Source organism: Castor canadensis, chromosome 18, assembly GCF_047511655.1.
Source record: "Castor canadensis chromosome 18, mCasCan1.hap1v2, whole genome shotgun sequence".
NCBI classification, from domain to species: domain Eukaryota; kingdom Metazoa; phylum Chordata; class Mammalia; order Rodentia; family Castoridae; genus Castor; species Castor canadensis.
The window spans coordinates 3,419,575-3,445,207 of record NC_133403.1 but is presented as its reverse complement, the minus strand read 5'-3'; the positions used below and the strand labels follow the sequence as shown (position 1 = coordinate 3,445,207).

Here is a 25,633-nt window from a genome sequence, read left to right as displayed (position 1 = left end):
CTGACACGGACCCTTTGCACGTTGCCTGGTGCAGAGGGGGTTGCCAGTGAGAGCTCAGTCTTTTGTGACTGTAATTGTCTTGGATTTATGAGAATTTTTCTTTGGCAGTGCCGGGGCTTTGCACACAAGCTGAGCAATCCTCTACTGTGGAGTTCTTACTCCACCCAATTTTTTTTTTTTTTACGTATTGTGCTGAATATTCCTTATGTTTTAGAACTGTCTTTATTGGGGTTTGTTGAAGTTACACGTGCAGGCCAGCTTCATAAACAGAATAAGCTAATGTTTGTCCCTGCCTTTCTCTGGGTCGCATACACTTTGAATTGGTCTGGTATCCTGTTCTGTCTCCTCTTGCTGAGCCCCAGCCCTGGAGGTGAGGGAACCTCAGGCCTCCTGTTTCCCCTTACAGATGACTCTTTCAGACACCTACCCCAGTCTGTCACGAGCAACAATTTGGACCCCAGAGTTTGGGGAACTCAGAGTTGCCTGGTACTTCTGTTTGGCCCTTCTCCAGCCTCATCTCCAAGGCCCTGTCCCAGTCTGGTGCTGCAGCTACCCGAGCCTGAGCTCTTGCTGGTCTTCCTGACCTGGAAGTCATCCACTGAGCAACCATTTACAGAGCATCTGTTAATGCCAGGCACTGGCCAGGCCAGTGCATAAGCAGCAGGATTCGCACCCCCATGGGTGACAGGCGACGACCAACAGAGAAGTATGGTACACAGTATGACGAGGTGCTCAGAGGGCCTGGAGAAAGGGCAGCTTGCAGCTCTCTAGCTTGTTAGGTATCTGAAGGTCAAGTTCTCATAGCCCTCCCTTTCCTGCTCCATTTGTTTTAAAAAATGTCTAGAAAAAAAATGAGCCATTTTTTTTTCTACGTGCAGTTACTGTCCTGAATACATCTCATAATGGACGCCACATTTTGAAATGTATGGTGGAACTTTGAGGGCGACTGTTAAACTTGTAGATTTGGAACCAAATGTGTGAAGATCTACCTGCTCTCTCCAGTCACACCCACAGAGGTCTTCCGTGCTCTGTATCGTTTCCTCAAATGGTCAGGGTACTGACAGCCTGTGCTGCAGGTCTTTTTACGTTCTCTCCTCAGCGGTGGCTGGCAGAAAGGACACCTGAGTATAGGTCAGTCTGTATCCTGTTAGCATGGTCATGGTCGTTCTACAGCGTTGGCCTGATGTCACTCCCTGCTCATGTTTTTTTTCTGGTCCATCCAGCTCTGTGGACTGCTATCTTTGCTTTAGAGGGCTGGCCTTTGTCACTGGGCGGTGCCCATGCAGCCTGTTCCTTCCTCTGGCAGGCTCCTCCCTTGCCCTCTAGGTCAGGTCCATGCCAGAATTACCTTCCCTCTCCCCCATTCCAGTGTGAGCCGCCTCTCCATCTCGTCTGCAGGGACTCACGAGGGGCCACCTCACTACAGACAGGAAAGCAAGGGGGAAAGAGCTCCCACTGTGCCGGGGCATGGAGGCAGACAGTGAGAACCGGCTTGGATGTCACCATGGCACCCTGCCCACCCCTTCCTCTCACCTGCTCTGGCCAGGTCTCAGGAGCTAGTGATCTCAGTTGCCTGGCAACAGCAGCAGCTTCATTGTCAGGCAACACAGAACTCTCCAGGGCAGGCCTTCTCTCGTAGGGGGCTTCGGGTGCCTCTGCCTCCCCTAGACAGCCTCAGGAACCGGGGCAGGAGGGGGCTGAGGGTGGCTAAAGCACTGCGCTTCCTTGGGGAGCACCATCCTGGGGCAGTGCTGCCCTATGGCTGTGGCACCGTTAGGGCAGCTCCTGGCACACAGTGACTCCTTCCCTAGGCTCATGCTGGGTGGTACTGTCAGCCTCCTGGGCCCATGTCCTGGCACAGACCCCATCCCATCAGTTCTCATCCCTACCCCTCCAGACCGACCCTCCTCCTGCTTGGGCAGTGAGCATAGTAAAGCCCCATGTTCCTCCTCCCATGCCTTGTGGACTGTCACCTGTCACCTTTGTCAGCACCCCTTCCTTCAGCCACAAAGAGGCTCAGACACAGAGCAGTGGAAAACTCCAAAGTCAAGGTTTTTTATTCTGAGTCAGAAGGTGCTCACTCACAGCGCTGAGGGAGGCCGCTGGGCCGCCTGCCCTGCCCCACCCCACTTCTCTGGAGTGGGCATTGTAAGGCATTTCATACATTGGTGTTTTCACTTTTTTGTTTTTTAATAAAAAGCCCAGTCCTGGAGTAGAAAGAAAAGCCTGCATTGAACTTCAGAACCAAACCGAAGTGAGAAAGGTTGGAGTGGGGGCTTTGAGGGCTGAGAGTGACCACAGTGGTCCAGTCCCCCCAGAGCTGGCAGAAGCCGCTGCAAGGGGTAGGAGGAAAGGACAGGGCACAGCTGACAGGAGGCCAAACTCAGACAGGAGTATCCTGTCTTCATCGTTTTTCACTTTCACATACCGTAGAAATTTAAGCAAAATATTTGTTTTATATATATTTATATATTGTATATATAAATTAGGCAAATAAGGAGATCGGGGGCACTGAGATGGGGCACCCCAGTGCTACCTAAGGACGAGGTGGGATGCTGGGTCTCTGAGGCCCGGGTCACCAGCCCAGGCTGAGCAGAGGGTTTGTCTGTTATTGCTGATTTGGGACCTGGTTCTTGGGTGGGGAGCACCTGCCTTCCAGCCCTTCCTGGCCCCTTTGGGACCTGGGTGCCACCCCAGTGTGTGGCCAAGCCCAGGTAAAGGGCTGTTGCCCTCGGTCACATGGGGGACGCCCTCATTGGTGCCCCTGCTCCCACTGTGGGAAGTCGCTCAGGAGAGAGACCCCTTGTGCTCTGCTAGGCCAGGGCAGTCCCCCTTCTGCTCGGTCTAAGTGGCTCTGGGCTCCTGAGGAGTGGACAGCTCAGATATGAATGGGGTCTTGCTGTGATGACCTACAAAATGCTCCCAAATCAAAGGGGTCTTGCTTCCTGATGGCTTAAAAAAGGGGGTTCTTGCCACGACAACTTTATGGCAGGAAAGCGCACTTGGAAAGCTGTCTGCTGAGTGCTGTACCAAAAATACTAAAACCTTGTGGCTGGAAAGAAATGGAGATCTTTTTTGTGTTTGTTTCTAAAAAAGTCAAAAGAGGCTCCTGGGGGGTGGGGCAGTTCCTCCCTGGGTTGTGGCTGGTGACCTGGGCAGCCCATGGCCCGGGCCAGCTGGCCTGAGATGTGGTACTGGGGTGCCCATGGGGCCCAAGTCCATGGTGAAGGGGCGTGGGTGACCTGGCGCACCTGGGGACTGGGAGAACCCAGGTCAGCCATCCCCCTCTAAGGTGGGAGCCCACAAAAAGGTTTTAGGGGAACAAAAAGGAAAGAAGTGGGGGGGATTGGAGAGGGCTGGTCGGTACTAAATTATTCAGAGCATTAAAGAAAAGGTGGCACCGCCTGCACAGGTGCTGTGTTTGCTGCGGGGCGCTCAGAAGATGTCGGGGCACATGTGCCAGTCTTGCTTCTCCTTGGCCTCCCAGTAACCGCCCTTGTACACGCAGGCCATCTCCCCGGTCAGCGGGTCCAGCCTCTTCTCAAACCACAGTGGCACATAGCGGTCTGTCTCCCTCTCTGCAGGAGTGGGGGGCTGGAGAGTGAGCTGCCGGCTCCTCCCCACCCCTGCACCCCCCACCAGGACACCTCTCCCTCTCCCCCTGACCCGCCCTGTCCCTGGCACCCCGTCCTCTCCCCCTGCACCCAGCCTCACCGTCCTCCCCGCTGCAGCTGGCCGCGCAGGTCTCCATCCTGCGACGCCGCGACACGCGCTGCTTCTCCTCCAGCCGCTGCTTCTCCGTGTTGGCTTCGTCCCAGCGTCCCCTCTCCATCAGCCGCTGGTCAGGTCGCAGGCGGCTGTCTGTGGGCGCCACGCCATCCTCGTGCTCGTTGAGGGTCAGCGCCAGCTCCGAGAAGTAGTACATGTTCTCTGCGTTCTCCCTGCAGCAGCAGGGCAGCCGCTGTGTCTGTGCTGTCCCCCACTGTCCACTGAGCTGTCCCCCGCACTGTCTCTGCACTATCTCCTGTGCTGTCCTTGGGCCCAGCGGGCCTCTTGAGTCCTCTCTGACCTCAGTCTGTGTCCACCTGCATGACTCCACCTGTGCCGCCACCACCCACGTTTGCCTCACCCTTCGCTGCCCACATCTGGCCTGTGCTCCAGCCCCTTTGCTACTGGAGCCTTCCCTGGGAATGGTGAAGTTGTCACCAGTATCCTCACTGGTACTGGGTCCATGTCTGGCCTTCCATCATTTACGTCGCCTTCCCTCGTCAATATCCGTGTCAGAGACTCCTGCTTGCGTTGGGTTGAAAATTTTGTTGCTCCTGTTTTTAGGGATTTTTTTTTTTTGCCTTCCTTTTATGGCTGGTTCGTTTTGCTGTTCTTTTTCTAACTTTTTATTTATTTTTGCAACACAGGTTTGAACTCAGGGTCTTGTGCTCATCAGGCAAGTGCTGTACCTCTTGAGCCATGCCCCCAGCCCTTGTTCTCCTTTCTTGGGATGGATGCTTAGTCCATTATTTTCTAGCTTTTCTTCTAACACGACGCACGTTGAGGCCACAGGTAGTACTCTAGGTGCTGCATTACCTGAACCTCAGCAGGTATGTATGTACATATGTTTTTTGGCAGGACTGGGGTTTGAACTCAGGGCTTCACACTTGCAAAGCCCGCCCTCTACCACTTGAGCCACTCCTCCAGTCCATTTTGCTCTGGTTATTTTGGAGATGGGGTCTCAAGAACCATTTGTCCAGGCTGGCCTTGAACTGTGATCCTCTAGATTTCAGCCTCCCAAGTAGGCAGGATGACAGGTGTGAGCGTCCCATCACTTCGACACGTGCTATTTTTACTGTTATTTGGGAATATTTTCTGATTTCCATTTTATCTTCTTTGACCTGTGGATTAGTTGGAAGCCTATTTTTTAAATTTACAAACATGTTGACTTTTCTAGTTATTTTTTTTCTAGCATAATTACGTTGGAGTCAAATAATATACACAGTGTAGTTTTAATCCTTTGAAATTTGCCTTATGGCCCAGGATATGATTGGTGTTTGCAGGTGGCCCACGTGTGAGTAAGAGAACGTTTGCAGGGGTTGTAGGTGCAGCGCTCTAGAACTGTCCAGCAGGTGTGTGGGTCACACACACTTCCTGGGGCTTCTCTTTGTTCTGTTTATCCATAACTGAGAAAGGCCGTTACGTTTCCCAGTTTTGATTATAAATTAGCCATTTTCTTCTTTTTTGTGTGTGCTGTGCTGTGTATATTCTGATGCTGGTCTATTCAAATTAGACGCTCATCTTCCTGAGGAACTGACCCCATCATCGTGAACTCTGCGTCCTAGCTCTGCTGTTGTCTGTCGCGAATTGCTTTGTGATAAGAATATAGCTAGAAGAGCTTTTGTCAGGTTAGCATTTCTATGGACAGAACTTTCTCATCCCTTTATTCCAGTCTTTGTATTCTAATTCAGAGCTGTCTCTTGCAGATGTAATAGTGGACGTAAAACCTAACTTGCTTTTGTGTTAACTTACAATGGGAACACTTAAGGTGATTACAGGGTGAGTAGCCCTTATCCAAAACGCTTGCAGCAGGAGTATTTCAAATTTGGATGTTTTCAGATTTTCAAAGATTTGCCTATAGATAAGAGGGCATCTTGAGGATGGGTCTTGAGTCTGACCCTGAAATTCCTTTGTGATTCATCCATATCATAAACGCAGCCTGAAGGAAATTCTCTTCAGCGTACGAATGCCCCTGCGTTTTGACTGCAACCCCTCCCGTGAGGTCAGGTGTGGAGTTTGCACTTGGGTTGTCACGTCGGTGTTCCAGGCGTTTTGGATTTTGGAGCATTTTGGATTCGGTTTCTTTTCTGTTTGTTGTGCCCTTGTTTAGACTCAGGCGCACAGAGTTCTCTACCTACCTGTGGGGCGCTGGGTTGTAGTTGGCAGAGCAGGAGGTAGACAGACACTTCCAAACGTGCTGGGCCACGCTACTTCCGCCAGCGGCTGTCCCTCTGTGATCCCAGCACATGGAGGCCGGCACTGCCGCGGTCTTTCTCACTGGGAACGCCTTTGCGTCTTGGCCGGCTCACCAGTAGTCTTCTCGGTTGGCAGTTCTTATTTTTCCTAAAAGAGTCAACTTTTGGTCTTACCAAATCTTCTTAACGGCAGTGGTGACTGAACACATGGTCTCGCGTGTGCTGGGCAGGTGATGGCCCCATCCCATCACTGTCTTTATACACTACTCCACTGGCAGTTGCTGTGGAGTCTGACGTCAGTCTGGATTTTCACCCTTGACCTAAACCTCCGGAAGCTATTAGAATCTTCCCCTTGGCGCTCTTAGTTTTCGCTGTGTCATGGCCGAGCTGAGTGTTTTTTTAATCTACCTTTATAGCTCTGCAGGTCCTTTCCATCCACTGTCTTCCATCTGCTTTTATTATGGGAGCTTTCCCCTGGGTTTCGCGTATGCTAAGCGCACATGTGCTCTACCACTGAGCTGCGTCCTCAGCCCAGGAAAGTTATTTTCTTTATTTAACTATTCCCCCTCGTCCTCATTTTTTGTTACTTCTTTCTTTCCTTCTGCAGTTCCAGTTAAAGGTTATTATTTTAAGAATCACCCTAGAAATACCAGTGAGAACACTTCCTAGTCAGAGGTGCGTGCGCCGCCTCCTGGATGGTGCGCAAGTCTCACGTGACCATGCGGCAGGCTGTGTTCTAAAACGTAAAGCCTTGATAGAGGTTCTGTGCTTCACGTTCATTTAGACCCACACAGTTTTCGTTCTTCATTCATTCATGCACCTCACATCCTTCATCTGGGATCACCTGCCTGAGGTCTGTCCGTTAGTGCAGGTCTGCCGGTGGCCGGTGTTTAACTGCGTTCTTTCGGCTGTCTTCAAGCTCCCTTTGTGGCTGGAGAGAGCTGTGAGGGTGCTGGCCCTCAGCACATAACGCCTTTTATAAAGTGGGTGTAGAAGACCCTCTGCCAGAGCGGCCGTGGTGGCTCAGGCCTATTGTCCCCGCTGCTGGGAAGCTTAAAATCATGAGGCCCTCTTGGAGAAATAACTAAGGCAAAAGGGCTGGAGAAAGGCTCCAGTGGTACAGCGTCTTCCTAGCAAGCACCAGGCCATGAGTTCAAACCCCAGTACTGCCAAAACAAAAGCAAAGACGAAAGCCCTTTGCTGTTTTCTCCTGCACCGTGTTCTCTGTTCCCTCTGCGTCTCTGGTGAGACATTTGCTCAACACCACTCTCAGCCTGCTGTGCCCCTTGTCTAGATGCAGCCCCCAGGGGATCTGGAGCAGATTCTGCACACTAGCAGGCTCCCGCCTCAGGGCTCACTCAGGGTCAAGTGCTAGGCCTTCTCACTCCACCTCCTGCCTTATCCTGGTTCTGACTTCATGCTGCTGCATGATCACGTCCTCTGGCCAGTACTCAGCTCATGCCTTGCTACCTAGCCATCCGGGGACTCCTCAATTTCAGTTGTTTTCCCCAGCTAGAACTGCTGTCTTGTTCGCTTTGGAATCTTCTGGACCCCGCCTTACAGTTTTGTGTTGCCTACAAGTTATTTTCAAGCCTGTTTCCGTTTTTTGTAGCTGTGCAGAGGGGGATTCCGTCCCGTCAGTTGCCGCCCATGGGCGGTGTCACATTCATTTGCTGCTGGGTGACACTGCTCCCTGCCCACGTCCTGCTCCCCCTCCATTCTCGGCCTCCCTCAGCTGCCCAGGCCCTGCTGGACGCCCAGCCCCACTCACGGCAGCGGGAACTTCTTCCACAGCAGCCTGGTGGGCAGCGTCTGGTACACCGTCTTCTGCTTGCCGTCCGAGCTGGGGCTGCTGTGCACGATCTTCGCACACTCCATCTGCTCGTCCCATGAGCCCGACAGCACATACTGCGCCTTGCCCTGGCTGTCGCTCACCACGCCGGTCACCTGTGGACATGGGCGGAGCCCTTTGAGTACGTGCCCTGCCCTGGGCCTCGTGGGGATGTGGGCATGGCACTGGTTACCTTCCGGGCCACCTCTTTGGAGAAGTAGCTGTAGGGCACAAACTTCAGCTGGCACCGGTCTTTGGTCTTATGGTTCACGATCTCAATGTCCCCTGACTGGGGACAGCAGGTAGTGGTCAGCTGTCGGTCCCTGGGCCATACCCCACCCCCGGGGGTGTCCCGCTCCGACCTGGTCGATCCAGAGCTTGCCGACGATGATGTTGTGCACGGTCGAGGTGCTCTTCCTCCACACATAGTGGTTCCCACTGCCCTGGAACTCCAGGTGGATGGCACCTGGATGCAGGCGCTGCTCAGAGGCCATCCTCCCTCTCGGGGCCTGGCCAGCCCACCCTCAGGCCCAGGGTGGGGAAGGCTGGGGTGGCACACAGGCTAGGAGGCCTGGCTAGCAGAGAAGTCTCCCTGGAGTTCCCAACCCGTGTCTGGACAGCTTTGTGCAGGAGCAGCGGGCCCTGGCTCACCGAGTGGCATGATAGAGAGGTATTTTCCCCGGAACTTGCTGGCAACGGTGATCTCCTGCCACAGGCTCCAGCCATGCTTGGAGGTCACATAGTGTGCAGCTGAGGGAGGGTGGTGGCTCACCTGGGACCAGATCAGCTAGACCTGAGCATTGCTGGACATGGACTCACACATGGAGTCCATGTGGACTTGGACTCACACGTATGCCAAGTGGAAAAGCAGCCTGTGTGGTACCCACAGGAGTGTTTCTGCACCTGGTTCTTGGGACACAGGGAAGTAGGGGGAACGGCAGAACTGGTGCCTCCAGGCTGTGTTGGGGACAGGCCACGTGAAGGCCGAGGAAGGAATGGTGCCCACGTCCCATTTACTCCTCACCACGTGCTTGGAAGTTGCACGTCTGTTGAGCTGTGTTACCTGAGCGCTGCCCAGCTGGCGAAGCCATTTTAACTGAGGGACAGAGTCTGGCCTGACTCCAGAGTGGAAGCGACATTGCTGTCCTGTCCTGCCTTGGGTCTCATCAGCTCTAATCCCCCGAGCTTCCCTCTTGCAGCGTTGGCCACTGCTGACCGTCACCTCTCCCTCGTTCTGTCGCTCACCCTCCTCATTCCCTGGCACCTCATGGTCTCACAGCCTTGGGCGGGCTCCTCCCTTGACTTTCACTGCCTCCACCAGACGGGCTCAACTTGACTCAGCCAGCAGGCTCCTGACACCCCCCCCCATGGCCGTGGCCTCCTGCCTTAGCAAGTGGTATCCTGCTTACACTGCCAGCTGCCTGTATGATGGGTCCCTAAGCCCACCTGTCACCTGTGGTGGGGTGTTCCCATGATCGCCAGAGCTACCCCATGTGCAAATGCAGTGACGTGACCTCCAGGGTAGGACTCTGGAGCCCTGGGCCATGCCTGCTCATCCTGTTCCCACTGCTCACACTGAAGGCGTTGGCCTCACCCGGGCCTCTCCCGTCACATTCCTCATCACATCCTTCGTGAATCCTGTCTGTCCTTCCTCCAATGCCCCCAGCACTTGCACCTTCCCCGGCCTCCTCACCCCAGCCTCCCTGCAGACCACTCCCCACTGCAGCCATCTCCCAGAGTGAGCCATGGTCATCCAGCTTCCCTCCTCCCGTGTCTCCTCTCCTCCCCTCCCTCCCTGTCAGCCAAACCACTCCCTACCATCCCTTGTTTAAAAGATGTAGAAGCACCTGCCATTCCGTGTCAACCCCGCTGCCCCTGCCCATGAGAGCGAGAGCCCAGCTGTTTTGTCCCAGCTGAACTCAACATCTGAACAGCACCTGGCACATCCAGGGTACCTCGCATTTGCCAAGAACCCTGGGCTCACCCTTGAGTGGCTCCAACCCCCACATCCAAACTGTCAGCAGATCTGCTGCATGCACCTGCAGAACTGGCCATCACAGCCGTGCCACACTGGGCCTCCTCATGGGCTGAGTCGCAGTCCCAGCACACCTTTCACACGCCAGCTCCGCCAGTGGCAGGCCTTCTGTTAACCCAGGAGCCCGATTCTTTTCCAACCGGGTGCCCAGCCCACTGGGCCAGACACTGCTTAAATCCATGGGGACACTAGCCAGGGCACTGACCATAGGGCACAGTCTAGGTTCCTTCCACCTTTCAGCTCAACGGTGACCCACGCTGTGACCTGCCTGGACTCCCCAGCAGCACTCTGCTTCTTTCCACCTCTGCCCCACAGTTCCCTGGCTGGGAGATGTGCCTTCCCTTCCTGACGCCAGGCCCTACTGTCCCGCCAAGCCCTCCTCATTTCCTCACTGTCTCCCTCCCAGGGGAGGCCCCACTGCCTGGCTAGACCTCAGCGAGATGGTTCCTTGGGCCTGGGCAGTCAGGGTCAGAGGCTCTGGCCAGACAGAGTGGACGCCGCCCAGCCCCAGCCCCGTCCTGCAGGCCTCACCTGCTCGCAGAGGGAGCGCAGGCCCATGTCCTGGAAGCGGTCCAGCTCGAAAGTCTCCCCCAGCATGGGGTTGAAGGGCTTGGCGATGCGGTGCACGGTGGTGGAGTAGGAGGACACGGAGAAGGCGGCCACTAGGCACATCTGCTCCACGGAGCTGGTGCAGTGCACCGCCTTGTCCAGCAGGTGGTGGTACTCCAGGTCCTCGGTCAGCCGCTGAAGCATGGACAGGGGCTCGTTGAAGTTCACCTGGGGGGCGGGGCAGGTCATCACAGGACCCCTGCTCTTCGCAGGTGTGGAGGGACAAACTCACTGTGGTGGCCCCTCCACAGTGAAGTCCCTCTGACAGCCACCTCGTCACCTCCTGGGTTTTCCCTGAAGCCCATGCCACCCTCTGCTGTAAGGAGCACTCTGATGCTGTTCGCTGCCTCCTCCCTCCCAAGGACGCGACCTCCACAAAGGCCAGGGCACCGGACTTGCCCATGCTGCATGGGCAGCGCCAGGCATCAGAACCAGAGGGGAGGAGTGGCTAAGCAGAGCCTGGCGGGGGTGGGGGGGTGGTGGTCGTCTCCCGCACGTTCTGAGCGGTCACTTAAGTTCTCTGCCAAGGGCTCCTGTGGAGGAGGCCGGCACGAATAGCCAGTCTTCCCTGGACTCGCTCCCTCCGTTCTCCCCGACACGGAAAGGGGCGCTGTCACTCCATTTTGTAGACAGGGACACGTCACGGGCCACACAGGGAAATTATCTGGCCTGCAGTCCCCAAGCCCTTCCTTGATGGAGATACCACTGCAGTCTGGTGACACGAGGACCCAGCTCCACCCTTAGACCTGTGACCTTGTTGAGCCTCACGTCCTGGGAGGGTGGCAGGACTGGCCCGGTGTGAAGGAGGCCACCCCTCCATCTGCAGTGCCCACTCCTGCCGCTACCCATGTACCAAGCCAGGTCCCACGTCCTGCTCCACACGGGCCCCTCCCACCTCTCAGCCTGAGCACCCCTGCCAACTGGGACATGGCTGATCACTAGCTACGTGCTCCTCAGGTGCCCTGAGGAGAGGACATCCAGCCCAGAGCCCTCGCGCTGCCCCAAGCGCCCCACCGGCATGGGGATCCTGGAGAGCTCGCGGCCGATGCAGTTCTTCATGATGCTCCAGAGGTTGAGGCTGTAGCTTGGCTTGTTGGGGATGCTGGTGCGCCTCTTGACCTTGGACGAGTCCTTGGGCACGATCGAGGCACCTTCCCGTTCCTGTGGAGAACGGCACAGGCCTCAGCAGGCCGACCCAGCCTCAGGCACACTGCCCACCACGTGGGAGGCAGACCCAGGGACCCACGGGGCCCGAGCTCACAGTGCTGGTCACCCAGGCTGGGCGTTGCTGCTGGGCTCTCGGGTGCGGCCCCCCCACTCACATTGTCTGCCGAGGTCCACTCCACGGAGCTTGTTACGGTGCCACCCTCGGCTTTTCTGCAGGAAACAAGGGGAGGCTGGTCACGGACACCTCCTTGTTACCTGGCCACCTGTCCAGACCTGAGGAACGCCAGGGTAACCAGAGGGCAGAAAGTGCTTCTGGTGCAGCTCCGTGCCCTGACATTTGTGGAACAGGCGGCCACAGCAGCCAGGGGTGACAGGCCAAGGGGCCAGGCTCTGGGGGAGCCTGTGGAGGGGCAGTGCAAGCCAACCAGGCCAGGAACAGGCCCGTGGTGGCCACGACCACAGGACAGGTAGGAGCCCCCTGGTTACTGGAGGGAGCCCAGATCCTGGAGGCTCTAGGCATGGGACAGGGGACAGCCTGATCAGTGCTTTCTTGGTCACAGAGCTACAAGTGGAAGGAAGGCCAGGGTGGCCAAGCTGCGCTACCTAAAAATGATCCTGAGGGGACGCACACTGCTGGAGGGATGGGCCTGGCTGGCGCCTCCCCTGGGGCGAGGAAGGGAGCAGACACCAGCCTGTTCCCCGCTGACCCCAGCCTGTGCACAGCCTGCCCGCCAATCTCGTTTTCCTTCTGCACCTGGCCACCCGCCATGAGCCTCACCCACAGGTGAAGCCCGTGGATCCGAGAGTCTGACAGCGAATGTGTTGGTCCCTGTCGTACTTAGTGTATTAGAGCCATCCTGAAAGGACAGGCTTGGAAGCAGGAGAGACAGCATCTCTTCTCTGACCTCAGATGATGACAAACGGCAGCTGGTACCCGCTGGGGTTCCCCTGTCCCAGGCTGGGACTCATCAGCCTGTGCCCTTCACTATCTCCATTTTTTTTTTTTTTGCGGCTCTGGGGTTTGAACTGAGTGCTTCACGCTGGCTGGGCAGGTGCTCTACTGCTTGAACCGCAAGCCCCAGACCTGCTTTTCGCTTTGATTACTTTTCAGAAAAGGTCTTGGGTTGTTGCCTGGGGCTGGCGTTGGGCTGTGGTCCTCCTAGTTCTGCCTGCTTGTAGGTGGGACTGTAGATGTCCACCACCACACCTGGCTTTGTCGAGCTCAAGTCTCACTAATTTTTTGGCCTGACCTGGCCTCCACCTGGACCCTTCTGCTCCCTCCCTAAGAAGCGGGGCTGTAAGTCTGAGTCAGGGCCCCCAGCTTTCACCTCCATTTCAAATGACGCTCCAGATGCAAACGTTAGGCATGGTGTAAGGAAGAACAGAACCTGACAAAACCTTCTAGAACAGACCTGAGACCCCGGATACACAGCTGCTCGCAGACCAGAGGACAGAGTGGGCAAGGCCAACCCCAGGGGACTCTGCCAGATGACAGTGGGCAGCCCTGCTCACGGAGGCCCACCTGTCCTCGCTGGCCTCGGTGATCACGGTGATGAAGGACGTGGAATCTTCCATGGCATCGAAGTATTCGGTGTCCTCATCTTCCTCACTGTCCTCGCCTTTGGCCGTCAGGAGACTTCCTGGAGACCCGCGGAAACCTGCCTCACTTTGCCACCTCAGAAAGGGCTCCTCCTCCTGCTGGAGGCCCAGAGCCAAGGGCTGCCTGGCCTTCCGACCCTGCCTCCGTTACCCTGGACATGGCTGTCCGTGCTCCCTTCCCTGGGACAACGTGTTTCCTTTCAACACCTTCATGGCTCAGAGGCCGCCTCCTGGAAGCCTCCCCTGATCTCAGCATGGAGGTAAGCCTGTCTGTAGCCCAGCTTCCTTTTCTGATGGGTCCCCAGCCTGAGGTCAGCAGAGAAGCCACCTGGTGCCTGGGCTGCTCTGCCACAGAGGGGACAGTTGGGCTGACTGAACTTTTAGAATTTGAGACTACACATGGGGAGGCTGTCGCCAGCTGACTGTTGGCCTGGAGGAGCCCAGCGGTGGTGTGTCGGGTGTGTGTGCGTGTGTTGGGGTGCCTGGAAGCAGCTCGGTGGTGCCAGCTGGGGTCACTCACCCTGGCTGAAGGTCTGGCTGGGGCTGGCCAGCCGGCCCGGGGCACCACGGAAGGCTCGCTCGAGGCTGTTGTGCTGCTTGGCCAGCTGCTCGATGGTCTCCTCCAGGTGGACGCGCTGCTCCTGCTCATACTGCAACGCCCGCTGCCATTTCCGGCTGTGAGTCTCAGCTAGTTCCAGGAAGTCCCTGCAGGCCTGCGAGGGACGGGACGGTGGCTGTGTGGGCAGCAGGCCCAGCCCAGGTGTTGCTGCCCGCCACGGCCCCCAGAGCTAGGTTACTGCTCCTCACGGCTGGGACCCCAGCTCCCCACTGCCACGTCCTCACTGTACGCTGACCTGATGTTTGTCACCACCCAGTCCCCACTAGGACTTAGAGCAACCTGACACTTCAGGCCAGGCCCTGGTTTTGGCAGAGAAGGAACAGAGGTGTATTCTGCTGTGCTGCCTGGCTCGGAGAAGTCGCAAGTCCTGTGCGGTAGCACTGAGCCCGCAGCTCTGCACCTGCTACCTCCCAGTCTGTCACAAGCTTCCCCCGCCGAGCCACATCCAGACCCTTCTCGGCCACGCGCGGTTCCGCCACACTGTTGTGAAGCAGAGCTGCGAGGAAGGCTCAGGCCTCAGCCATCCCCAAAGGGAGTGCGGTCCAAGCCAGGGGCCTCTGGATTCCCTGCCTAACCCAGCAGGAGGGGCTGTGTACCCCGGCCACACCTGCTATGTGGCTGCCTCCCGGCGCTGCCGTGCCAGCCCGCTCTGAGCACCACTGCGCTCCACGCATGTCCTCCGGAGCCCAAGCCCTGGGGTCCAAAATGTGCTTTTCTGGAGGGACTGGAGCGTGTGAGCCCCCATCTGTGACAGGGACCCAGGACATGCCACTTAAGCACCGTCGCTGAGGTTGGCAAGTTCCTGTTCATGCTGACCTCTTAGCAAGGGCTCCCCGACACTCAGCAGGTTTCTGGAAGCATGAGTGCGTCCAGTGGCGCCCCATCAGGGGCGCAGACTCATGGGGGTGGAGGAGTCCTGGGCCTCCTTTGGGGAGCAGATGGGCTCCCCACGGCTCTGCGTTGGGTACCTTCTTGGGCTCCACTGGCTCAGACACCCCACAGGGGACAGCCTGTGGTACAGCTGAAGGGTGACAGATGGCTTTATACTTTTCAGGTTTTTGCTGGTCTGGGGTGCCCTGCCTGGAGGCCCACCTTGGCCCTCTCCAGCCCTCCTCCATCCTGTGTGCCCACGTCTTCCCGTGATCAATGTGGACAGTGCTTTGCCCTGGTGTAACCCACACTGCGCAAGTTGAGACACAGAGAGCCACGCAACAGAAAAAAGGAGCTGTCGAAGACCACGGTAATTCTCAAAAACTCAAATCGGGTCAGGCTTCCTAGAAGCAAAAGCAAAATGGGCTCACAGAGCAAGGGTGAGCTAGGCCCTCCTCCTACCCTCGCTGTTCCGGGCCCTGAATACTTCAGAAGTGATCTCTTTGTCCTCTGAGGGAAAATGGAGCGTTCTCCAAACACCTGGACGGCTGCAGCCTCTCACAGACCCGGCCCCCAGCCCGTCTCCTTGGGTGCCCTCCCCGAAGCTCTCACGTCCAGCCCACCTCGTCTGTGGCTTCCTGCCCTTCCCCTCTCAACCCTGAACACCCCTGGGATTCTGGTGTGGCCCCACCTCCCTCACAAGTGCTGAGCCAAGCGTGACCAGGAGGTGACCCAGTCCCAAGACCCCTGGGAAGTGTGTGCAGGGCTGGGGTCTGAGTCCCTGTGCACAGAGCCAGCACAGCCAGTTTGTTGGGGGAGGCTGGTCTTCACTGCTGTCTGGAGGAACAAGGGCAGAGCACCCTGTCCTGGAAGGCAGGGACTTTGTCGTGGGATCCTGTGGCCTTCGTGTGGTAGAGCTGGGCTCCTGGGAGACCCTCACTAACAGGGATGTTTGGGAGTGATAACCTGCCCAAGCACCAGGTCCCCGCCTCGGCCTCAGGGATAGGGTGCTGCCTCGCAGGGTGGCAGGCTGCTACCGGTCCCTTGGTCATGTGACCAAGGGGCTGTCTACCTCAGTTACCACAGGGCCAAGCGGCAGAGCGTCACTTCCCTGCCACAGCTGGGCACAGGTGGCTGAGGTGAGCACACGCAGATCTAAAGGGGACCCGGGACTTTTGGTACCAACCCTGGTGGCAGAGGGCACTGACCTACCCAGGTCACCTGTGGACTGCAGAGGCCCATCTGCCCCTCCACCCCCATGCACCCACCTGGTGTCCGTCCCCAACTCCCAGGGTCTCCTCTGCGGCTGCTGGCCCCCGCCAGGCCCCATCCTGGTCACGCTGTGCCGGCCTGGCCCCTATTTTGCCCTGAAATGCTGAGCTGGACACTGCCCCAGGGCTGTGTGCCCACTAAGCTGGGTTAAGCCTGGGGCCCAGCAGGGGGGCCTGCGCGCGGAGGCTGCCGGGAGGGCCCCAGGGAAGGCCAGGCTGATCCAGCCAAGTCCTGAGCTGGTCTCATTGTCTCTGAGGCTCTGTGACACCACCACCTGGGAGCAGAAAGCTTACACTCGCCCCTCAGCGGTTGAGAACTCCTACCCACCCCTCACGGATCCTGGGTCTGTGCAGGGGAGGTGGATGGGCCCTGCTCTGGGGCACGTACAGAACATGCTAGAACTCAGTGTCCTCATGGCATGGACTGGGTGCCAGGCCTGGGGACGCCTACAGAATCTGCGGTTCTGTGACCCATTCTGTCGATTGTCCCCAGGATGGGGACCAGTTTTCAGTTCCCAGCCCCTCTCCTTCTTCCCACCCTGAGGGTTGCAAGGGATGTGGGGACCTGGGGGGGTTCTGAGATACAGAGGGGCAGGATGGGGGGCTGGGGTGCAGGCTTCCCTGGACGGTGCAAGTCTGCCCCCGTGAGGAAGACGGGGAGTCTGCTGAGGTGCCCCCAAGGCGAAGTGAGACCCTTGAAGCCCATGATGGACAGCAAAGTGGGGCCTCCCACACGGGCGCTGGCCCTGCTCGGTTCCAGGCTGGGGCATCCTAGCCCTGCCGCCCACTGGGCATTCTCCCTTCTGAGGAGCATCGATTGGTGCTGAGCACCCAGGGGAAACCAAGTCAGCAACGGTACTGTGAGCCCCATGGGGGATTTGTCCTGGCTGCCTGGACAGACGCTCATGGGACAGACGGCACCTCATCTGGAAGCCTCTGCCCAGCTGTGCCGCAGGAGGACGACGGGCTCTAATCGCTTTTGCTAATCCTGGCACTAATCCTGCCTGTGACCACCTGTTCCTCGGCACAAGCGGGACAGCAAGCATGGGGTCGCGGCCTGGCCTGTGTGTTGCCTGGGGCAGCCTCTGCAACTCGGGAGGGTCTGTGGAGCAAGGACCCTGCCTGAGCTCGGCCTCCAGTGGCCCCTCAACCTGCCCGTGGCCTCCACTGTCACTTGCCTCATAGACAGGCGTGAGGAAGGGGCCAGACAACTTCTGGATGTTGGGGTGGACAGCCATTTGGGCCACATGGGAGAGGGGGCCAGGCTGTGTAGGCCCAGCTCCCAGGGCCGGGCAGGGTCAGGCTGGCCACCTCTCCTTGCCCTTTCTCACTGTGTCACAGCAAGGCCCAACCAACACTGTGACTCACGCCCCACGGGGAGAGGCAGCTTTCTGCTTCGTTCAAACTAAAATAGCCCTCCGCACGCTCAAAACGGTTCACCCCGTGCACAGGGGCCGGCACCATCTGCCTGCCGTTTGCCAGCTGATTTGAGACCATTCTGGAATCTATTTTTACCTGTCTCCCCAGGCCCCAGCTGAGCAAGCTGTCAGGAGCAGAACAGTGGTCAGCTGACAGGGACCTGCCATGGACCCCGGAAGGACCAGTGGCCACTCCGGGCCTCCCCACGGCTGACTCTGCCCCAGGGAGCCCCGCGTATCCCTGTCCCTGGGCAGTGAGCTAAACGGAGAGATCTCAGGTACTCCCAGCGGGAGTGGTTCCTGCTGACCTGGGGTCTTCATTTCTAGAAGCCTGGCCAAGGGCCCCAGGTTGCTGACTCTGTGTCCATGTGCCCATCCTCAGCTGCCCCTGTGCGCCGCTGTGGCCGTCTGGGCTCTGTCTCCCCACCCCTGCCTCCCTACAATGTCTCCCATCCTCCCTGGGGTGCAGGGTCAGTCCCTGCCTTCCTGCTCTCTGCCCCCGCTGGGCACTGGATGGCTGGCTACCTGGCTTTGCCTGGGTGGAGAATGACCCTCGTTCATCCAGCTGGGACCCGGGGGAAGGCGGAGGGGTCCGGGCAGCAAGGGCCCCTGCTCTGGTGGCTCAGGCCCACACCTGGGAGGCCCTCCGATGGCCTTGCCTTCATCTCAGGGCAGCACCAGCCCTCTCCCTCACCCCGGGCTTCCTCCAGGGCCCTGACTCCCACCAGCCCGGTTCCCCAGCACAGCTCCTGCTCAAACACAAATTGGGTCGTTTCACTCATTCTGAGTGGGCCTAGGGGTGGCACCTGACACCAACCTCACGTGGCTCTTGGGAGGACACTGCTGTCACCACGTGGAGTGGCTACTCCGCCCTCCCCTCCTACACCCTCCACTCCTAGGCCTGTCCTTGAAGCTGGGCACTTTGTCTCACCACAACGACAATCTTACAGGAAAAACGGACTGGAGGTGCGGCCCGAGCAGTACAGCGCCTGCTTTGCAAGTGCGAAGCCCTGAGTCAAACCCCAGTCCCACCAAAAGAAATCCGTAAACTTACAGGAAACGAGAATAAACTGGAGGCTCGTTCTCCTCACGCTACGCACGCTGATAGCAAAGCGTGAGCTTGCGGTCTGAGCTAGCTCGACCCTCTTCTAAGGGACAGACCCAAGCCATGCCCGGGGCACACTTGGTTCTGAGGCCGGCAGAGCCACTCTGCACGGTGCTCATTCCAGAGCCCGAAGTCACCCACTCGTGCTCTGGGAATTCTCAACCGAAGACTAATTCACAGTCACCCAGACAGGTCCCTGCGGGGACGGGGACGTGCTGGGCGGGCTTTTATCAGCAGAAAAGCTCCCGCTAGGCCAGGCAGGCTTGGCCAGGGATTCTGCCGGTCATCCATTTGCTCCTGTTGAATCGCTCGCTCTCCCTCCCTCCCTCTCTCTGTCCCTCCCTCGCTCTTTTCTCTCTCTCTCTCTTTTCCTCTCTCCCTCCCTCCCCCCCCCTCCCCCACCTCTCTCCCCCTCCGTCTCCCTCCCCCCCCCAGGCGGACCCTGTGCCAGATAGGGAGGTTACAGGGCTGCTGGCTGCCAGGGACCGTGTGTCCTGCCCTTGCAGGGTGCCCACGAGACCCTGCAGACCTGAAGATGCGATGCTGGGATGGGGTTGCCGGGTGACATGTTCCTGACCTCCCGCCAAGTGAAGGGGAGGGACAGGTTTGTGTCCCTCCCGCGAGGACCGTGGAATCAGGAAGGCTTGGGACCACTGCCTCTGCCCCTCTGCAGGCCTGGCTGTGGCTTGCCCTGGCTCCCAGTGGAGAGGTGCCCGTGACTGGTACCCCAGGGTCACCCTCTGTGGGGCTGGGCCTTCCCTGCCCCTCCTCAGCCCTTCCCCATATTCGACTTTCGAAAGAGGCCATGTAACCTGACATTCCTCTTGAAGGTCGCAGCACCAAATACAGGCGTGACGTCACTGGGAAGGTCGGCTGGACTGGGGGCGCTAGGTGTGGGTGGCCTGCCTGTTCCCCGCGGAGTCCCACCCTGCAACAGGTGTGGGGAGGGCTCGGGGCAGTTGCTAACATCTGGGTTAAAGGCCATTGGGCAGGACGTCCCTAGCCACACGAGCCACACGGCCATGGCTCCAGCACAGGCACAGTGGGGTGGAGCACTGCAGTGTCACTCGGTGTCCAGGTGCAAGCATCTAGTTCCTCCAGCCGCACAGGGACGTCATGAGGACAGTGCCCTGCCCTTGGGGAGCAGAGGGCACATGGGTGGACCCGCACCCCATGGAGGACGGGCTCTTGGGGACTCTTGGGGCATATTCCTCGCCTGCTCCATTGGAAGGTTGGGGCCAAAAGGCTCCTGACACCAGACACCCTTTCCCAAAATGAAAGGTTGGAAAGCTGTTCCCGGCCTTTTCTCCTGAGGACCGAACAAGGCCGCATTCTCTGCCATCTTGGGGAAAGCGAGGCTGGCAGCCGGCCGGCCCTGGGTCGCCCTGGGCACTGCGCTTTCTCAGGCCAGCTGGCTCTAGCTCTGTTCCATTTGGCCCACACTCAGTCAGAGGTGACGGGGAAAACTGACCTCCAGGGCTAGCAGGAGGCCTGCCCTGTCCTTGGGGCCAAACTCAGGTGTGGGCTGCTGGAAACCTCCCTGCTACCTGCACAGTCAGGCAGAGGTGGGGAGGGGACATTGGAGCTGCATCTGGATTCCCACAATGGGGACAAATAGCTTCCTTTGGTGAAGCTCCTGTAAGAGATGTCTCCAGACATATGTGAGTGTGCAGGTGGCTCACACCTGTAATCCCAGCTACTTGGGAGGCTGAGATCGGAAGGATCGAGGTTTGAGGCCAGCCTGGGCAAATGGTTCTCAAGACCCATCTCCAAAATAACCTGAAGAAAAAGGACTGGAGGAGTGGCTCAAGCGGGAGAGCGCCTGCTTCGCCAGTGCAAAGTCCTGAGTTCAAACCCCAGTCCCACCAATAAAGAGAAATGTCCAAGAGACATTAGATTTTTTTTGTGCCTTCTGAGAACTAAGGGTGGCTTCCCTCTGTGGGTCCCCAGCCTCCAGGAGGGGCTCTGGTGGGACCTTAGGCTTAGGAAGTAGCAGTCACACGGCAACTTTGGGTAAAACACGCCCAAGACTCAGGTTCCTGGAACTGGGGTCCCCGGGTGGATGTGAGGTCACCCCTCCCCCCATGTCCTGACTCAGCGCAGCCAGGGGGGGGTGGGGGCATTTGCAGCCTCTGGGACTCTCGCCCTCAGGCTGTCACTCCCGCGTGGGTCCGCGCAGACCTGGTGTGCATCTTGCCTTGATGACACCGGGCTGTGGCAACACAGGTGACTTCTCTGCTCCCGTCTGGGACTAACTACCCAGTGAAACGACGAGCACGTGTGAGGAGGACTGGGGCGGAAGGCGCGTGGTGGCCTTAGTTACGGCCTCTGGCTCAGAGGGAAGCTGAGCCCTGGCCGGGGGTGACCTGTGCGTCCCCACAGCCCTCGGCAAGCTTGCCACACAGTGAGAATTTGCACGGTGTGCGACAGGGGGTCCTCGGTCCTCCTGGGCTGCAAGGCAGCCTGTTGGCCAGCCCTCACTTCTGCTGTCCCTTCCCGGCTGGAGCGGTCGGGTTCACACCAGTCCACCTGCGGAGCCCGACCCAGGGTGCGGCTCCTGCCACTTAAGGCCGACTGTCACACGCTTCCTGAGGGGGCTGCGTGTCCCAAACAACGGCTCGGCACGCGCTCATCGCCCAGGAGCCTCCGCAGTTGGAGAAGGGGCGGAGGCTGCCTCAGTGCGGGCGGTGTTGGCTTCCAGACGGACGGACGGACAGAGAAACATGAACGCGGCGTTGTGTCACCAGACGCTGACATCTGGGTGTGTCGCCAGGAGTCCAGGGACCTGGCCCCGAAGCTGGGAGCTCTGACGGAGGCGGGCGACCCAGAGGGTGGCTGCGGGGAAGTGGGCGGGCAGCGAGTAGGGTGGCCGTGCTTGCTGGTGGTCACCCTCAGTGCAGGGTAGGGTGTCCTGAGGCCACACCTGGGCCTCCAGGCCTCAGCATTTCTGGACAGGTGTGGTGAGGCCCCTCCTGTGTCACAGTCGTGCCGACCGGCTGGCGAATCCGGCCAGTGGGGGACAGGGTTTGGGTGCCCTGGGCTGATCCCTTGGCCTGCAGTGGGCTTCCCGCCCTGCCCTTGGGTTTCCTGTTGGGCCTGGGCCCTGGCACTTGGCCCTGCGCCGCGCCCTCAGCTTGGAGGCTTGGTCCCCGGCGGGGGCTCCCCTGGCCACTGGCCCTGCCCACTGTCCCCTGCCCGCCCAGCGCCCTCCTGAGTCACAGTCTGCGCCTCCACGTCTGCGCACCTCCTCTGCCTTGGCCCGGTCCCCACAGCGCGTCACCCGGGTTCCCTGTGACTGGGGCCCCTGGCCTGCAGGTCCCCTCCAGGGCGCTGTCCCCGGGAGGCTGCTTCAGTCACGCCCAGGTCTGGAGGTGGAGGCCCGGGGGCAGCCCAGGCCGAAGGGAGAACCGCGGCTCCCAGCAGAGCCCCGGCTCCCGCGGCTGTGCCTCCCACGTCAAGTGGCTGCTTGCCGTGTCCGTGTCCGTGTCCGTGTCCACCTGCTGGCAAGTCCCTCAGGACCCTCGGCGGCTGAGACCCAAAGCTCTTCCGCCAGCCACACGCGTGCCTGCTCCCCGTGCACATGGGAGCCCTGACCCTGCTTCCTCTGCGGGGGGTAGGGGAAGGGCCACCGAGGGCCACTGTGGAGCCATGTCCTCAGCACGGGCTTGAGCTGGCCCTCTGGGCTGGCGTCCCCACTGGGGCCCTGACCCGTGTGCAGATCCCAACCAGATCCCCCGCCAACTCTGGAGGGACGCAGTGTACAAGGGGGCTGGCCTTGGAAGACGACTTGGAGCCACAGGACACGAGGCCTGATCGGTCAAGTGCTCGCGGCCGCCCACTCGGGGGCCCTGTCCCGCTGACACGGAGCCAGCTCCCCCCTCCCCCCACCCCGAGCCCGCGCCCCGCCCCGGTGACGCGGTGGCACTCACGTTGATCATAGCATTGGACGTGATGCGGAAGAGCGTGGCCCGCTCGTTGACCGCCTTCAGCTTCTCCCCGCTCTCCCAGGGGATCTTGAGGCTGTCCAGCTCGTTCAGGGAGCGCTGCAGGGCCGCGCCGTGCTTCGAGATGAGGTCACTGCACGTGCTGAGCTCGGCCAGCCTCCCCGAGAGCTCCTTGAGGGTCTGGTGGAGCTCGCTCTTGTCGGTGGGGGAGGCGGTCTCTTCGTCGTCGTCCCCAGAGTCATCTGTGGGGAAAGGCAGTGGCTTGGGCTGGAGCCGGGGCCCAAGCGGTAGAGTGGCTGCTTAGCAAGCGCGAGGTCCTGAGTTCAAGCCCCAGCACCACCAGCAAAGGAGACGAGCCTCTCTGGTTGTCATCACCATGGCCTGAGACCCTGCGGACAGCAGGGCAGATGGCACCCCCAAAATCAGTTCCGTGCACGGGGTGCAGTGGGGCACAGGCCCAGCGCCTCCCTGGCCAACCCCTACCCCAGGCCTCTGCCCCGTGCGCCCAGCGCACAGTAGGGCTCTGTGTCACGCCAGGCTGCTGGCTCGGCTCTCCCCGGTCCCCACCGCCATCTCGCCTCTCACACAGCTGCCAGGGGGCCCTTGTCGCCCCCCCTTCCTGCCAACCCAGCCCGCATCGGGGGCCCGGGCCCGGCCCTGCCTCTCCCCGGGCCCAGAAGCACCCACTGGCGGCCTGTGGGTCCCGGAGCCCGCGCGTGAAGCCCTCGTTTCAGAAACAACAAAGGCTTGTCACGTTTTTTAGATGAAGGAAATCTGTCACCCAGGATAGAAACGCACAAGAAAAACAAAGGAAGAGGATGCGTTTTCAGAGAACAGATTTCGCCCCACGGCAGGGCAGGCAAGGCGCACGGGGGTGGACACAGCTCAGTCCCCGTCCCCTGTGTGCCCTGAGCCCATGGCAGGGTCAGGCCAGCCGCCCGGGCCTGGGAGGGTGAGGGGGGCGCGTTCAGCGAGCCTTGTCCCCGTGGCGGGGCTCCAGGCGGGGGCAGTGACCTCCCTTCTGGCCATGCCCCAGAGTGACCCTGTGTCTGGCCCACTTGCTTCTTCGATAGGACATCCGAGCCTCCCAGTGGAGGCTGGTGACAGTGGCGCTTCCTCCCTCCCTGCGGGGACGGTGGCATGCCCTCTCAGATCACATCGCAGGCTTAGGGCTTCCCTATTTGGGGGCAGAGCCAAACCTGACTCCAGCTCAGTGTCACACGGCTTTTTCTCTCCCATGGCCTCGGAAAGGCTCCCCAGCTGGGAGCTAATGCACATGGTGACCCGGGGAGGTGGGTCTGGGGACAGAAGAACACTGAACTCACCCAGGACCATGAGGCAAGTGGATTCTGTAGCATGTCAGTCTGTCTGGCATCAGAACCTGGCTTCTGATGCCCTCCTGGCACTGACAGCCGCGTGTCACCTTCCTAATCTAACAACCAGCATGACCAGCCAATAACCAGGCAGAATGGTCACCAGCTGGCCACCAGGAGGACCCTGTGAGGGCGCATTGGCTGCAGTTCAGCCTCAATGTGACCCTGGTTCTCCAAGCAAGAGCTGAGGAGGGGACAGGGCCTCACGATGGCAGCGGAGTGGGAATGCTTCGGGGGCTGTCTGGGTTGGCTTGTCACACACACAAGAGGGCGGGCTCTGGGGCAAGAAGCAGGTGGTAGGGCCGGGCATGGAGGGACAGGCTGCAGAGGGAGATGGCGAGGGGGCCACTGGTGCAGGCCAAGGGTCCTGTTCCCTTTTTCCTTGGCAAAAGGGAGCAGATGGCATCTGAGCAGTGACCTGGAGACAGGCAAGACCGGTGGCAGGTGGGTGGACTGGAGAGACAGACAGCCCAGGGGCTGCAGTCAACAGGAGGGGTGAACTTGGGCAGACAGGACCCCTGAACCCCGCCACACCCAGAGATGGTGGCACTCGCCCAGGGACAAGGCCACAGGTGGCCAGTCACGGCCACACTCCCATGCTGTCCTTACAGACCTGCCACCCCCCAGGAGCAAGAGGCAGCGCCTCCGCATTCCCACAGCGAGGCTAAGGGCTGCCCACACACAGCACAGTGGCGTGACCCCAGGCCGGGGGGAGCAGAGCTGGCCAGTGATGGTCACCTGGCCCCCAAAACAAGTGACCTGTGGCCATGCTGAGTCCAGAAGTCTCGGTTCTATGTCAGGAGGCCTCACAAGGAGCAAACCTACACTGGACAGACAGATGGACGAAGCTCAACAGTTGTCTGCTGGTATCTTTGGGGGGCTGGAGCTAGAACCCCCAGGATCCTAAGCTCCTCCGACGTAGGCTGGTGCAGTATTTGCCACAGGCCCTGCTACCTCTCCTGCGTATTTAAGTGACGTCTAGATTACTTACGAGTTTACTTAATAGTACAGACGCCATGCAAATAGTTGTCCTGCATTGCCTAGGGAACAGTGACAAGAAATAAGACCCTTTGTATTGTTTAGGATCGATGCAATTTTTTCCCAAATATTTCTGATCTCTGGTTGGTTGAATCTGTGAATGTGGAAATTGAGAAATTCAGGGTCAACAGTTAAGAGATGCAAATAAAAACTATTTAGCCAGGTATGGTGGCTCCTGCCTGTAATCCCAGTTTCTCGGAGGCGGAAGTAGGATGGTTTTGGTTCAAGGTGACCCCGGGCAAAGGGAGCAGGGTGTGGCTCAAGTGGTGAAGCATTTGCAGCCCTGAGTCCAATCACCAGTGCTGAAAAATGAATCTATTTAATGTGATAGTCCCGAAACTAGGAAAAATACTGAATGGTATCGACTTAGCTTATGTTTTTTTGTTTCCTTGGGTTTATTATTATTTTTTTTCCTTTTTCTTTTATTATTCATATGTGCATACAAGGCTAGGTTCATTTCATTTTTTTTAGCAAAAAACGTACCCCAGGCTTGCCTCAAGTTTGAGAACCTCCCGCCTCAGTCTCCCAAGTGCCGGGATTACAGGTGTGCACCACCACACCCGGTGTAGTTTTTGCTCCCTGAAGGATCACACAGCACAGACACCATCAAAAGTCACGAAAACAACTGCGAGCCTCCCATCGCCCACTGTGTCCTTGAAGGTGACCTCTACCGGGAAGAAATTTATTCCAGAGTAAGGAGAGCTCCCGGATGTAGGGAGTTGTGTAGGGCTGCAGTTTCAGGATTCTGACCCTGGGGCCCCTCACGTTTTTAGGGCCCCCAGAGCCTCTGT

The 25,633-nt window shown here is 58.8% G+C and overlaps 1 protein-coding gene and 1 long non-coding RNA gene across 8 annotated transcripts in view; one reads left to right on the top strand and one right to left on the bottom strand.

Annotated features, from left to right (window-relative positions):
• Positions 1–18,889, top strand: part of LOC109696778 (uncharacterized) — a 30,215-nt gene extending 11,326 nt beyond the window's left edge. Inside the window, exons 2-5 of one of the 3 annotated variants that reach the window (XR_012443416.1) lie at positions 13,238–13,464; positions 14,878–15,063; positions 15,771–15,832; positions 17,492–18,889. This is a non-coding gene — a long non-coding RNA (uncharacterized lncRNA). The remainder of the gene's footprint in view (positions 1–13,237; positions 13,465–14,877; positions 15,064–15,770; positions 15,833–17,491) is intronic. The other 2 variants (XR_012443414.1, XR_012443415.1) reach the window with 2 other exon arrangements.
• The window catches only part of Osbp2 (oxysterol binding protein 2), a 121,830-nt gene continuing 98,231 nt past the window's right edge, over positions 2,035–25,633 (bottom strand). For 4 of the 5 annotated variants that reach the window (XM_074060621.1, XM_074060623.1, XM_074060625.1 and 1 more), the window contains 12 exons: positions 22,417–22,673; positions 13,725–13,917; positions 13,128–13,245; positions 11,761–11,815; positions 11,453–11,599; positions 10,361–10,606; positions 8,446–8,566; positions 8,157–8,260; positions 7,988–8,083; positions 7,735–7,910; positions 3,715–3,941; positions 2,035–3,578 (listed from right to left, as the gene is read on the bottom strand). In XM_074060621.1, the coding sequence (XP_073916722.1) occupies positions 3,436–3,578; positions 3,715–3,941; positions 7,735–7,910; positions 7,988–8,083; positions 8,157–8,260; positions 8,446–8,566; positions 10,361–10,606; positions 11,453–11,599; positions 11,761–11,815; positions 13,128–13,245; positions 13,725–13,917; positions 22,417–22,673 (1,883 nt within the window). In that variant the 3' untranslated portion in view covers positions 2,035–3,435. Of the gene's footprint in view, positions 3,579–3,714; positions 3,942–7,734; positions 7,911–7,987; positions 8,084–8,156; positions 8,261–8,445; positions 8,567–10,360; positions 10,607–11,452; positions 11,600–11,760; positions 11,816–13,127; positions 13,246–13,724; positions 13,918–22,416; positions 22,674–23,756; positions 23,812–25,633 lie in introns of those variants that run through there. The other variant, XM_074060624.1, reaches the window with a different exon arrangement.